At 41.9% G+C, this 14,483-nt stretch overlaps 1 protein-coding gene across 4 annotated transcripts in view; it reads right to left on the minus strand.

Moving 5' to 3' along the window:
- The window catches only part of PRDM2 (PR/SET domain 2), a 76,392-nt gene that overhangs the window by 38,363 nt on the left and 23,546 nt on the right, over positions 1 to 14,483 (minus strand). For all 4 annotated transcript variants that reach the window (XM_075113667.1, XM_075113665.1, XM_075113669.1 and 1 more), the window contains exon 6: positions 9,742 to 9,868. In XM_075113667.1, coding sequence (XP_074969768.1) covers positions 9,742 to 9,868 — 127 coding nt within the window. The remainder of the gene's footprint in view (positions 1 to 9,741; positions 9,869 to 14,483) is intronic.

The raw sequence follows: 14,483 nt of genomic DNA on the forward strand, positions 1-14,483 counted from the left end.
GGGTCCGTAAGATCTGAAACACTGGACTCTCTGCTCTTTACCGGCACCTTGAAATAGTACACTTTGTAGGAAAGTCAATTTTTTACTCAACTCACTGAAACTCAATATGACCTACTCCTTGGTAAAAGACCAAGACAACTCTAATATTTGGCAGCAATATCACACACGTTCCCTTTTAAGAGTATGTCTCCATGGCAAAGATGTGTATTTCAACATTCTGATACAAACTTACTGCTAAGGAGAGGGCAGCTATCATTGCAGTTGAGCTGCTTTCCACCCTTTACTATCAGACACTTAGTTTCCAGTTTTACTGGCATCAACAGCGGGAAGCTGGCATTGGACTTGGCTCCGAATAAGGGTGATACAGGAGAAAATTTACCAAAGTTTATATGAATCAAGTCACTTTTAGGAACAGTAGGCCTTTCACATTCAACAATCAAATTGTTCCTTATGGACTGCCAAATAAAACAAGATTCATATTTGACTAGACTCAAGCGAGGCACCTGGCTCTCAATGCAAGTTAGAATAGATCTGTAGCTGACAGCCTATTTCCATGCCATTTTGCAGTAATAACAATCGAGATGATAGATTTTCAGCTATTATAATACTCTCACTAGAGTAACTTTATGCCAATCTTCACATTAATAATACTGCCTCTTTGAAGTTCTAAAGCATTAATCAGAGCCTATCAAATGCTCGTGCAGAACTCAACAGGAAGTATGACAACAGAATTAACTCTTAACAGCAACCCTGCTAAGCTCGTATGTGCTTGTGAAAGTTTCATCCTAAATAACTTACATGCACTGATGATCCCAATAAATACTGTGCTTGCTTAGTCCAGGGGAAAAGGTGTATAAAAGGTAAGTAAATATTTGCTAGTGAATATCTGATGGTCAGACATTATCTGATTTCTTAGCTACAAATGTTGAAATACCAGAGAGTCTTCCAACCTGTGGTTCTGTGTGATTCAGTAACTGTTAAACACAAGTAAAAACAGACTGCTATAACATTTCCTTGAGGATCCTGACACAGCGAGTGTAGGCCAGTGAGAACTCTTCAGAACAAAGTCATTGCTGTCAATGTAGGGCCCTTGGCAGGAACAACAAAATAAATTTGAAGGTCTGACAGATTCAAAAAAAAAAAAAAACCAAAAGAGTCTGGTCTGACAACTGTTTTCCCTTGTTGTTCATTTGGGAAATGCACTAAATAGTTAATAAATGGAATATAAAATTACTTGATATTTTGCAGTTTCATAATCCAGTGACATGAAAATCTTCAGCGAGCCTTTACAAACACAAATTACCTTATAAAGGAGGTCTCACAATTAAAGAAAACAGCTCTCAGCCACACACACGAATGGAGCCTGCATCTCTTCCCATAAATAAATCAGCTATCAGCACTTCCTATGTGCACACCTGAAGTTAAGTTAAACGTGCTTGTTTATCACTGCATAAAAAATTACACAAGGCATCTGCAGACAGGCCCTCCGTAAGACGTTCCCTGTAAACAATTCAAGTAAAATAAATGGTTGATGCAAAATTATGGTAAACTGTAATAAAAACAAGCACTAAAAAAGTTTAGTACCGTTAATGATACCGAATCAATACAAACAATATTGTTCAAATGGTTTTGAAAAGACTAAGCATAAAAAGAAAGCAGCTAGAGAAAGGCAGTAAAAATGATTAAGAGGCATGGAGGATTCTCATTACAAGGAGAACGTGGAGCCTTCACTAAATTAAGATGTGATTCAAGGTAAGGTAAATAAAACAAGAATACACTGAAAGTCAATCACTGACTTTAACCTCATATCCACTATAAAAGCCAGAGTCTCCAATTATAAAACAAAAAAACGAAGCAGAAGGTTGCACAGGAGGGTAAGGAACCCATAGAAAGAGCAACAGTGTCTGGTAAACCCTCAACTTAACGTGAAGTAAGTGAAGTAATGCAAAGGAATTAAAGAAAGGATTATTCACATGAATAGAAGTTGTCCAGATTTAAGTGAACCAGCAAACCCAAACACTTTAATATAGGCAAGGCAGTAACTCACTGAGTTTGCTCTCTTGTACGCTACAGGCAACAGGACAATTCCAAATCACAAAATAGGTCACTTAAGGGAATAAAAAAAAAAAAAAGTACTTGTTTCACTCCGGAAAACAGCGTCTATTCTCCTGTTCTGCAGGAATTCGTCCCCTTCCTATTTTGGAACATAACCTCCAAATGTATTTATCTCAAAGCTCTTCCCTAAAACAGCACTCTCCAAGTGTCCTCCGAATCCTCTATGCAGAAGCATTTAAATGGTTCTGCGATTCAGAAGACATTCTAAGAAAGTTCTGGAAACTCCTGATGCAGTAAAATATTTCTGTAAGGAAAGTAACATTTCAATGGAAACTTAGTAACTTCTAACTTATTTTACAGAAAACTAAAGAAGTGTGTTCCTAAGAAAGGAGAAGAATAATTTCAAAACAGACTGGCTGAAAAATAAAACACCCTAGCAGGGGAATACCAAGCTTGTTTTCTTCCAGGTCACTCATTGTTTCAAAGCTAACCCAGATCAATAGGAAAAAATTGATTAATGCTGGAAAGCTGTCTGGTGCCTTATTCCACTTCCCACTGTGGGTTATATAACTGACGACAGCGTTAGCAAATACGCTAGGAAATGCTGCAACTGCGGCCTAGGTGTATTGCATTTTTTTAACTTGGAAAAAAAATAGTATAAAGGAAGTGTGCCTGAAAAAGCAAAAGTATAAAGGAAAATATGGAACCTTTTGGAATTTGAAGATCCAAATAACCCGCGAAAAATATTTGTATTACATTAGATAAATACATACATTTGCCCTAACCAGAAATAAGTTAGTAGCTAGAGACATGCCAAGTTGTTACAATCAGGAAGGCCATTTTTTTTTAAGTTAAGGACAAAAAGCCACAGAGATAAAGTAAGAGAGAGTATGCGAGGTGCTTGTTGCACTTGTTTTAACAAAGATCTGATAATCAGCACCGAGTCCTTACACCGCATTCCTGCCCACCTTCAAGCCCTTTGCTGAAGTCTTCTTACAGGAAGCTCTGCCTTCCGAGCGGCATCACCAGGCAGAGGCGCAGCCAAAGCCAGGCCCCCGGACTGCCAACAGCAGGGCGCCCAGGGAGCACCCTGACAGCACCTGTGGATTGCCGTCACCCGCTGCACACGTGGGAACTTTTAAAGGGAGTGTATTCACAATAGTACATCTGAGGCTTCCAAAGGAGAAACAAACCTTACAGCCTTCCCTAACCTTGTAATTACAGCACAGAAGTAAACAGGTTTCCCAATGCTCACATAAATATGATACAACCTGACTAAAGCAAGAACACTGATGTTTTTTTAATAACTTAGTAAATAACTGAACATGCTAAGGCCTCCTATCTCCACAAGTTTATACTTAGAAATATGGAGTTTAAGGAGTCAATACATGCAATTTAGTGCTGAAATCTTAAAATTTTAATTTTTTAAATACAGATAATTAATTTTTCTTAGCTCTGAAAGGAAGGCTTATCTTCTATTCTTAAACCTGCAGGCAGGAGCAAGGCTGGAATGAATCATACCAATTTCACTCTGCTGTTTGGGAAAGCTCAGAGCAGCAGCTATCATAGGAACTGGGGGCGTTGCTGTAGAAGCGAAGACGGGAATTTAAAGTAATATGAGTCTCCTATTCAAAGGGCCCCATTTATGAGGGATAAAAGGAAATTTCTGCTGGTTAGAAGACCTCAAATATATTAGACATTCACCAGATAGAAGCTTCCATGAGAGATACAGTTCCCTTGACATCCCAAATGCAGCTTTTTAACTGGAGTTAAAGAATTCTTCTTCGAAATCAGTGTGATTTAGGGAAATCAAAGTACATTTCGTTTTAAGGTTTTGTTCCAGATGATCTTGATGACCTTCTCCTTCCTCCCTGGTCTTTTTCCAGTCATTGTCTAAGAAATTTTGAAGCCTTGAGTTCCTATTTAAGTTCTTCATTAAATCTATTGGAAATAGAGCTTAGACAAGAATATTATTTCATCTTATCCTTGCTAAAAATACACAACTTATAGAACTTTAACATCCTTCTGTAAGCTACATTCCAATTAACACACAATCATTTTTCTCACAAGCTCTTTTCTGTTAGGAAATAAACTTTTAAACTTATTCAAAGTACAAGTTCAACTAATAAATTAATGTAACTTAAAAACCAGACGATCAGGGCATCCTTTCACCATGATTTCCATTTGTGATGACATCCAGATGGCAATCCAAGGCCTACCTTTTGTAGGATGCATGTTTATGTGACTCTCAAGTACAGCTAATTATTTGGAACTAAGTGACAACGCCTATGACAGCATTAACCAAAGAACTGCAAAGATTTCTACTATCCCAGAATTTGACCTGCTTATTTTATCTATACATCTCCCTTTTCTGCAGCAGCAGTCTTGACACTGTTTCAGCAATAGCCATGCTTATGGACAAAAGCAAATCCAGTAAAACTTTTATTATGACAGCATTTACTTAGGACTGTGAAGCAAAAGCCTAAGTTGCACTTTGCATTGAGACTGATAAAAACCAAGGCATAATCGTTATTTATTACAGATGAAAATTGATTCATAATTCACCCACCTTAATCTCACGCTATCTCTGGGACAGTATTATTTACTAAGAGTTACCCTATAGTTCATGCTCTCTCTCAAATCTGATAAGAACTATGGGAAATAGCAATATTATGACAGCAGTAGAGCCATTTAAGGTAGTAAGGTTTTAAAAGGTCTCTTAGCAATGGTTTGAAACTGTACTGCAATAAATAATCGCCAGGTGCTGTCCAAGATAGAGGTGAACCCAATTCAGGTGTTTTGCCTGCACTAAGAGAACTGTTTTAAGAGGTGACACAACTGGGTTTTTTAAGAGGTCATTTGGTTTCATAACAGACTCCCACTCAAGCTGCCTTACACAGCACGTGCTTTTGGTAAAATTACAGACTTTTTCTCCCCCCATCTTGACAGCCTGGCTTTGTACAGACAGAAGATATGAGAGAGGCACACGCAGCATTCATTCCAGACAACTGTATGAATTATGCCACTGGGGTTTGTTGCCTAGATAAAGTGCTAAGTGGAACACAGCTAAGACAAATACAACCGAACAGCGCTGCATGGAGCCACGACCATAGAGATATAAATAAGCACAGGAGAAGTAAAACATTGCCTTTTTCTCCCCCTTCAAAAAAGGTGGCTTTTTTAAAGGTATTGTTCCCAGGCACATAGCAGAGCAAACTTTTATCCTGTGTAACATCAGCACCTTTCTTCCTCTGAGAAGAGGCTTTTGATCTGCCACATAATCCATGACAGAAACTGCCTACATTATTTTAGCATTGTTTCATCATGCTTTGGAGCCTACTTAGCACCTTAAAGCAGATTATAGCCTGATAAAACCACTGGATATTTTTATGTATGACCATCATTATTTTTTTTAATACTTCTATCTAGTTAGTGAAAAGTTATTTTTGGAAGGAAGACTGAGTCTGAAGCCAGAGACTCCAAAGTGTTCTTCTTGAAGGAAACCTTCATCTTTGATATTACTACTCACTACTAGTACATATTATTACTGTCGCATATAAAGGAAGAAATGCCCTGATAAGAAAAAAATGTCCAGGCTACTCCTCTAATGGGCACATGAGTTCAACTGTAAAGGGAGAGCCAGGCTGTTCTCCTTAGAAAGGGAATTAGCGAGAAATATTGTGCTAATGCATTTGATTTGAACAAATTTTCCTACAAGCTTGGCAGGCAGGACAGAAGTCTATTAACTACAACTTGGGAGAAGCAGATGATAAATGCTTAATAAAGAAATGAAATTTCAGAAAATGCAAAAGCAACAACAAAAAAAAAAGTATTTGATCATTTTTCTGGTAGCTGTTGACCATGCACCGGCAGCTGCTGGCTCTTAACCATGTAGTAATTGTGTCAAAGATAACTGGGGCTGGCCCTGATAAGAGTCTTTGATGCTACCCAAGTTCACCAACTTGTCTTCTCTTTTTTGGGGGGTGGGTTGTATTCCCCAACCCCCAAATCCCTTTTACCCTACTAAATTTCTTTCTAAATCTCAAATGCACTCATCACCTTAGCAACAACATGCACTGTTTCAAGGCATAAAAATAAACTAGTAAGACCTGCCTCCTTTCCTCAAGGACTCCTAAGCTGTTGTGCATGGCGGTAGAAAGATGTAACAGACTCACTCCAGCTATGAAAACCTATGACCAAGCCAGGCAGCAACTCTTGAACATTAACACCTGGGAGATGCAGTCTGCAGCCAAAAATACTTTACAAGAACAAAAATATGCAAGACACTGAACTGCTGAAGAAGTTGCGCAAGTAAAGAGCAGGCGAGTTTTGAGAAACAGAATCAAGATCCCACCTTCAGCAAACAGGACAGAGAAGACTGGTGCATAGAGGAGAATGCCAGGTGCCATCCTAAACATCTCTAAAGGAGATTATGAACCTTGTGTCAGTAATCACTTGCCAGAGGTCAGATCAAGGTCAAGGAAAACAGTCCAATCTGTACTTTGCAGCCACCCTAGACCTGGTCAGCTGCCGATTCTTAAATGCCATCTCAACTTTACAAATTTAGTAAGACCTACCCCTTATGGTAAGCCAGTCTGAACTGACAGCGTGTGAGGGTTTATCCAGAAATAGAGGATTCCTACTGCAATATGAAGTTCCACAAAAATGAAAGCCTTGATTGATTGGGCAAAACACATCACATTTTTAATACCTGTGAAATGGTCACCTTTTCTGACATAATCCGAGTTCATTAAACAAATTGCAGAAACAAGACTATTTGTCAAATGATACAGATCTTAACTGCCCAAGGACAAGGTCTAAGATGCATTAAAAATTCAAAAGGATATTTGTTTTACTGAATAGAGAATACTTATGAGCTATTCAATAACTGCATGTTTTGAATAACTAAATTATAACACACTTCTCAATGTCTTCTCTAGTCATTTCTAAGGTATTAAACTGTCAGTTTACTTTTCTGGAAAATGTGTTTCTAAAGGACACACTCATTCACAGTTGTTTAAACTTGGCAGTTCTTACTTAGTTCTATTTTCTCCTCAAGGTGTAAGACAACCTGTAACACAGGCCAAAACAAAGTTTGTTAATAGAAAAAAAAAAAAAAAAAGATTTGTTTTGTCTAGGAAGCTGATAAATTAAAATATCACAACCCTCCAGAGGAACTTCTCTAGCAAGTCTTGAATTGGTATTTAATCTAAAAGATTACCTGGTATTGACCCCCAATTTTCCACAGGCATAAAGTTAAGACTTTCTTCTCCCACCCTCCTTCTATCTTATAGTTAGAATTCTTTTTTTTTTTTGTAAGAAGAAATTGCCTTTTAACCCTGCTCAATTTCCTTTATCTTCCCCTAAAACCTCAACTCCAGGGCTAAGAAACTTCCCTATCCAAGAGACATCGCTGAATCTGTAAAAGAGGGGATATCACCAGAAACCATTTTGGAATCTTAACTGCAGCTACTGCCATCAGATCAGCAGTAAAATATCATGTTTCTTGTAAGAAAATTGCTGTGAGTTGCAAATATTAGCAGATGTTACTACAAATACTAAAATAACTGAGAGTAAGTGTAGAGGAGTAAAAATAATTCCAATGGAACCAACTAAAAGTAGAACTACACAATTTCAAAATCTGCATGTACTAGGAAAGAATAAAGCACGTACTACGAATTGCCTCATCTTTTACAGCATGGATGCTGAAGCTTCAATCATGGCAATTCAAAGCAACTAAATACTAAGAATTTTGTCTTTCTGCTTCATGATACAAGAGCATAATTCCATAGGTAAAGTATTCTTGGTTATTCTCAAATGCTTCATCTATATTGTTTTAGGGTTGGGGTTTTTTGTTGGGGGTTTTTGTGGTTTTGTTTGCTTTTTTTGGGTTTGTTGGGGTTTGGGGGGGGGGGGGGATGGTGTTTGTTTGTTTGGGTTTTCTAATATTTGTGAGCCATGGTAAGGCACTTATTTTTGTAAAATGGGAAAGACCTGTGGTTCCTAATTATGACAGTCTGAAATCTGTAAAACCCATAACAGTTAAAACTTTAAACCTACAAAATAGCACAAAACCAAAACCCAGGAACCACCAAATTAGTTTACTGATATTTTTATCTATAACTTCACAAATGCAAATAAAACTTCTCTGCCATGAAAAATTACCTTAGAAATTATTCTGTCTGGCTTCTCTGATTTATAATATAATCAAATTCTTTTAAGTTGTTTTTCTAGCCTTTCAGGTAAATCACAGGCACACAAATTCTATTTGCTAAGATAATGCACATTTAGGAAAAAGCATAATACAGCCTCTAATTTACCAAGCGTTGCTTATGTACGTGCTAAATGTGCTTTTCATTACAGGCAGCAAAATAGAAATCAGTGCTTGAATTTCAGTTTGTATTAGCTGAACCTACAAATTACTGCTCAAAAGAACAACCAATTGTGTTGCACCACTTCTTTCTCCCAGCCCCCCTCCTCAAGCTCTAAAATACAAAAACTGTACATAATAACTGTTCCCTTAAATATTTGAGCTTGTTCCCGATGCGAGTTCCACAGTCAACCACGATACAAGTAAGATCAGGCCCCGAGTTTTAAGTTAAAAAAATTTATAACGATGCCATTTAAAATATTATCTCCTTTCTTTGGTTCGGTGGCAACCTTCAGAGAATTCCAAAATACACATATTCACCTACAAGAGGAGTCGACACCCTTGTGCTACAACTGTAAATACTTCCTTTTTTTATATTCACTCCCTGTAAGTGCTAGCTTCTGTTGCGATTTTGGCCGAAAACAGTAGTCAAAATGTCAGTTATATAAGGCCACGCGTGGAGGCACACGCACTCTAAGAAATATTGCTGCCGAATTAATCACGGAAAAAAATAATGGATGCCTGGTTTGACGTGCACATTTAGATAGACTAACGTGTATATACCACCACCACCACACCCCCCCGAAATTCTTTTCCCATCCTTTCTCCTCCGCCAAAGTCAGCCCAAAGTACTCACTCGGGCTGCCTGCAAAATTTCATAACCAACAAGATCACAAGTGCCCTAAAAATAGCAAGAAATTAAAAACCATAGAAATCAACAAAGCCTTACTCTCCCCTCGGCGCCGGCGCCGGGCTGGAGCAGCCCGCGCTCCCCGCGGCAGCACGGCCCCGCTCCTCGGCGACGCGGCGCTCGTTAAACGCTGCCTGCGAACGCCGGCGGCCCCCGCGCCCGCGGGCGGCTCGGGCGGGCTGACACGGCCGGCCCCCCCGCTTGCGCGGAGCCGGCGCCGCTCCCCGGCCCACGGCGAGCCCCGGGAAGCCGCCCCCGGCCGCCGGCCGCTCGCACGGAAACGTGTTTTTCACCCCCCCACCCCCCTCCCGGTTGTGGAAAACAGACCGGCGCCTCTCAACGCCGCCCCGGCCAACTTTTCCAGGCGGCCCGGGAGACACCGCAACTTCCATGTTCCGCCTCACGCACCCCCCACCCCACCCCCCCCCCGCCCCAGGCCGTCCCCTCCCTCCCGCCGGCTCCGCGGGCGGCGGCGGCGGCGGGGGAAGGTCACGGCGGCCGCCGCCGCCCACCCGGCAAAAGTTTTCGGGTCGCCCCCCTGTCCCCGCCGCCATGGCCGACCGCGCGGGGCGCGGGGGCGGCGCGGCGGGGAGGGCCGGGGGCGGCGGGGCGGGGAGGGCCCTACCTTTCCTGGCTTTCGGGGAGTGCCGCCGGCTCCGGGCGCTGGCTCGCTCTTCCTCAATAGCGGCGGCTATCTCCGGGTCGTCCTCCCCATTGTACCACACCAACAGCTCCTCGCCGGGCGCGATTGGCTGCCGGGAGAGAAGAGAGAAGCGAGGCGCCAATCAGGCGGCGGTTTGTTGGCGGAGGGCCGCGGGGCGGGGAGCGGCCGCGGCGGCGCCGACGGCGGTGCCCCGCGCAGCCCGCGGCTGCCCCGCGCGCGCGCCAAGGGCGGCGCCTACAGCGCCCCCTGCCGGCCGGAGGGCGCGCCGCCCCCCCGCCCCGCGGCCCGGGCCCGCAGCGGAGCCCCGCAGGACCGGGGGGCCGGTGCCCGCGGGCAGGCAGCGCCCCAGCACCCCCCCCCCCCCACACACACCCCCCGCCGCCTCCCGACCGCAGCGAGCGTGCCCCGCCGCCCAGACACCGGCCGCTTCCGCCAGCGGTGTTAATTAGTTACACCATTATACCCAATCATTATAACAGATTTGAAACTTCAATTTTGCGTCGCCTCAACTGGTGGCATTGACCGGACCCCGCGCAGGCTGGACTCACGGCAACGAATCCCCCGTGTTTATTCCTATTTACGGTTTAACTCCTTCCAGGGAGCGATGTAACCCAGCTAACTGCACCTACCTTGCACAAAGCATTAAATAACGAGTAAAACCGTTCAGTCACCCGCTAAAGCTGCAACTTGGAACAAAATCTAAAGATACCGGGAAAGACTGTTGCGGTGAGTTAAAGGGAATACAGAGGAAAACAGGTAGTCACTACATCTTTAACAGATCCCCTTAACCGCAACGATGAAAGAGTCGGTCGCCATTCCAAACCGACTATTTCTACAGTGTTTGATCCAATCAGGAAAACGGCACGGGCAAGGCCGGATCAGTCAGCAGGCACGGCTGCGATTGCTGCGCGTGTTCCCAGCACCCTCACCGAACCGGTCAGTGCTAGTCTCTCCGACGATCTCACTTGCTCCTTACAATATTAGCAGACTCAAACTAGTAAGTCCCCAAGTTTGCAGACTAGAGGTGTATTCCTACCTATTTTTTAAGCCTTCCTCATTATCTCTCCGTTTCCTAAAGCATTCTACCCAAAAATCAAGAAAAATCAACTTAAATGCCTGCCTTTAACTATAAGCCCCCTTTTTCCAGGGCTTAATGAACATTGGGCTTGTGGAGGTAAGGTACTATTTTTAGAGCCATTACGTTAGAGCAAAGGGCATCCTTAGACTATTATTTCAAGTCTGAAGCCAAAGGGAAATTTTGTATCCAGAACAATAGTAATACTTGCGTCTTCTAAAGCACTTTTTTTTTTTTTTTTTTTTTAAGAAGGTCTCAAAGCACTTGATAAAGGTGATAGTTATCTTTATACCCCCAGACACTGGAACAACAAGAGATGCAAGATCCCAACAACTATGTTAAGTTATAAGCAAAGCCTACGGTTTGGCTTCCTTAACAGTTCTGGGGGCCTGATAGGATAAATAGTGGTAAACCTATTTGCATGGTCCCATTTTGCAGCTGTCAATCAGCAAGGAATGCAGAAGAGCTGTCTGATGCAAACAACTTATCATCTAAACAATATACAAGCTTGGAGAAGAGAGCTGGCAAAAATTTTAGGCAATGCAAATGCAGGATGATAACAGGCATGTAATTTGTTAACTGCATGGCTGGAACTAACACTTGACTTGATGAATTTATTTTGGTGTAACTACTCTAGAATCTAAATCAAGCCCTCCAACCTTGTACCTCTGAAATGAGATGCAGCAGCAGTCTCAAAAGCAGACAATTAAAATGGCTCCCGCACTAGCAATAGGGGCGAGAACAGGACTACGCTGACCAAGTGCCACTTCCACCGCTACGCTCTGACACTAGAATGGCCATCTCTTACTGACGACACCCTCTAATAACAACCCTGAAAATCAACCTCCTCTAAACAATCACCTACAGATTGCTGCGTAGTAGTGTCAGGTTGGGATAACCTAGTTAAAAAAAGGTATGAATTTTGGAAAGGCTCATTAGGTTAATAACTCCCACATGCCTTTCGGTGCTTTATACAACGTTTCGCACTCCTTAATCCAAATGTTTTCTGTTCAAAAAGTTTGAAGTGATTTCAAAATGTGTTATTTTCAAGAGTAATGTCCTAGCAAGTTACATCCGAAGAGGTTCTAGCACAGATTGTCTAAAATTCGATTCATTGCACACACACAAGCACTGCAATGTGCCTTGCACAGACTGAGATAGGCATTTGCCTGTCTGACCTTACTGGAGTACATATTTGTCACCGCAGACACTGCATTTTGCTGTGAGCCTGTGCTTTTGCATCTGGATGTGGCCTTATCCCCCGAAATGTACCCACACAGACAGTCTGTGGCATTAACACTTGTGTGCGTTTTTCACTCCATATAACCCTACATTACACTGCGTTCCCGTGTAACAGGGAGGTTCTTCAGTTATTATAAACCTGTTTGACAAAACCTTCTTCCACAACCAAATTAATTTCACCTCAGTCAAGGACAGTTTCACAGCCAAGCTTATTGAAACTCAAACTTTGAAACTGAGCTTTCACTGCAATTTTACTTCAAGAATTACAAGGTCCTGTACTATGTGCAGAGTAACATTATTCAACTGGCTCATTTCATGAGGAGAGGCAGGAAAACTGCTGAAACCCCGTAACGAGATTAAGCTGTTTCATCGAAATATCACAACTCTCATATATGCATCCTGGGGAAGGCATATGCAAAGCAGCCTACAAATATCCTCAGTCCTTCAGTAAAGATGACGAGAAGATGGAAGAGAAAAATAATTTGCTTGTGCTCACTTAAAAGTTCTATCCTATTACAATTCATTTGCAGCAGAGAACAGGGAAGTTAAAGCTCTGTGCACTTTTGAGGTTCTTTTACACCAAGCAAATTTGGACTACGCTTATTTTAGCAATGAAGCTTGGAAAACAGCCTGTTTAACTTACAAATCAGAAACCCTCAAAAAGCTGAAGAGAACTTTGGGAAAAAAACCCAAATAATTATGACAACACTTTAAATGCTTCAAAGTAAAGCAGAACAAAATGACATACAAGCCACTCTAATTCTCTTTGGGGGCTAAATAAAAACTGTGCTGTTCATTTATCACCAAATGGAATCCCCCTAAATCTATGAATTACGATAAAGATCGGGAGGGAACCATGCGCACATACCTGGTATGTCTACATACAGGTAAATCTACAACAGTTTTGAAACGGCACTGTATTCACCAGAACACATTATACGCAGGAAGAGAAGGATGTTTAAGATGTTATTTATGACATGCTTTCTTTTGTCTCGGTGGTCAGTAAGGTGTGATGGGAATCCAAGACTGATATAGACCCTCTAAGAACACCACCACCTCTGATACAGAGGCAAGACAAACCCAAACCTTTAAGAAAGAAGCAGACATACAAGCAACCGTATTTTCTAAAGAAAGCAGAAAACAGCACAATTTTTTTCCAAGGTATTAATTTTCCCTGCAGTTTCTAAGGCATAGGATAGTAAAAACTGATACAACAGACAACCTTTAAACACTTTACTGTAGTAACTTGCCCTTGAGACCACATTCGAAATCTCCTCTTCTACACTATACTTCTCCTACCCATGCTGTCAGTCACTTGCAGCTTAACCTCCCGTTTCTTCACACTAACTTTATTTTAAAAGCCTGGTTGCTATAAATTCAATGGTTGGATTTGATGGTCCTAGAGGTCTTTTCCAACCTTGAGGATTCTGTGAAATTTGTCACTTTAAGAAAAAAAAGGTTTACAGAACACTAGACAGAACAAGCTTTCTTAATGCCTTCCTTTGGTTTTCAAATTCTTTGAACAGACAAGATATTAAGCAGAATACTGGATTTAAAATATTCCTATTAAACTACAAGAATAGCCCACTTGTGCAATTAAAAAAACACAGCAGAGTGTAACTTTCTAAATCTTGACCTGTTTTATCTGTATGCTGACTGGATGCTGAATATTTAATGGTAGCAAAAACTGTCCAGTTCCATGTCAAGCTTTCACTTCAAAAATCATCACAGATTAGCAAGATCAGAACTTTCCTTGCATATCACTTCTCTAGTAGGTGGGAGAAGAAAATAAAGTATATTGAAATATATGGTTCAAAAATAATTGGAGCATCAGTACATGCTTTTAATAAACATTCACTGTTACAGATTTGTGAGCTTTTTTCTCCCAATATGGAGCAAAGTTAAACTTTACAGCATTACCTAGTTTTGCATAGCGAAGCAAGTCAGGCATTTCTACAGCCACCTCTTAAATTACCTGCCAAGTCACCTGTGCCACAGAGGTAGTGACAATCAAGGAAGAGCAGGAGCACACCGCTGAACCGTGGGTGCAAGGCTTCTTGGATTAACCTGGTCCTGGAAACAGCTTGGTTACTCCTGAGCAGCATGAAGCTGGCGTTACTAATACGAGCCATCCCAACCTAGCTTGTGCAGAACTAGTTCAAGCATGTCCACGCTGCATTCCTGGAACTAAGTCTACATGGCAGAAACAACTCAGTGGGTCTATACCAGCTCAGGTCCCGGTGTGTGGCACCCAGACGCAGAACTGCTCAGAGCTGCTGCTTCTACGCTGGTCTCTAAGAGGTACAGCAGCAAACCTTTGTGGAGAGGCAGCCTGGAGGTAACCCCATTTCTGATGTAACGCTCCCTCCAACTAGCATACAGCACT

This window comes from Phalacrocorax aristotelis, chromosome 19 (assembly GCF_949628215.1).
Source record: "Phalacrocorax aristotelis chromosome 19, bGulAri2.1, whole genome shotgun sequence".
Taxonomy (NCBI): Eukaryota; Metazoa; Chordata; class Aves; order Suliformes; family Phalacrocoracidae; genus Phalacrocorax; species Phalacrocorax aristotelis.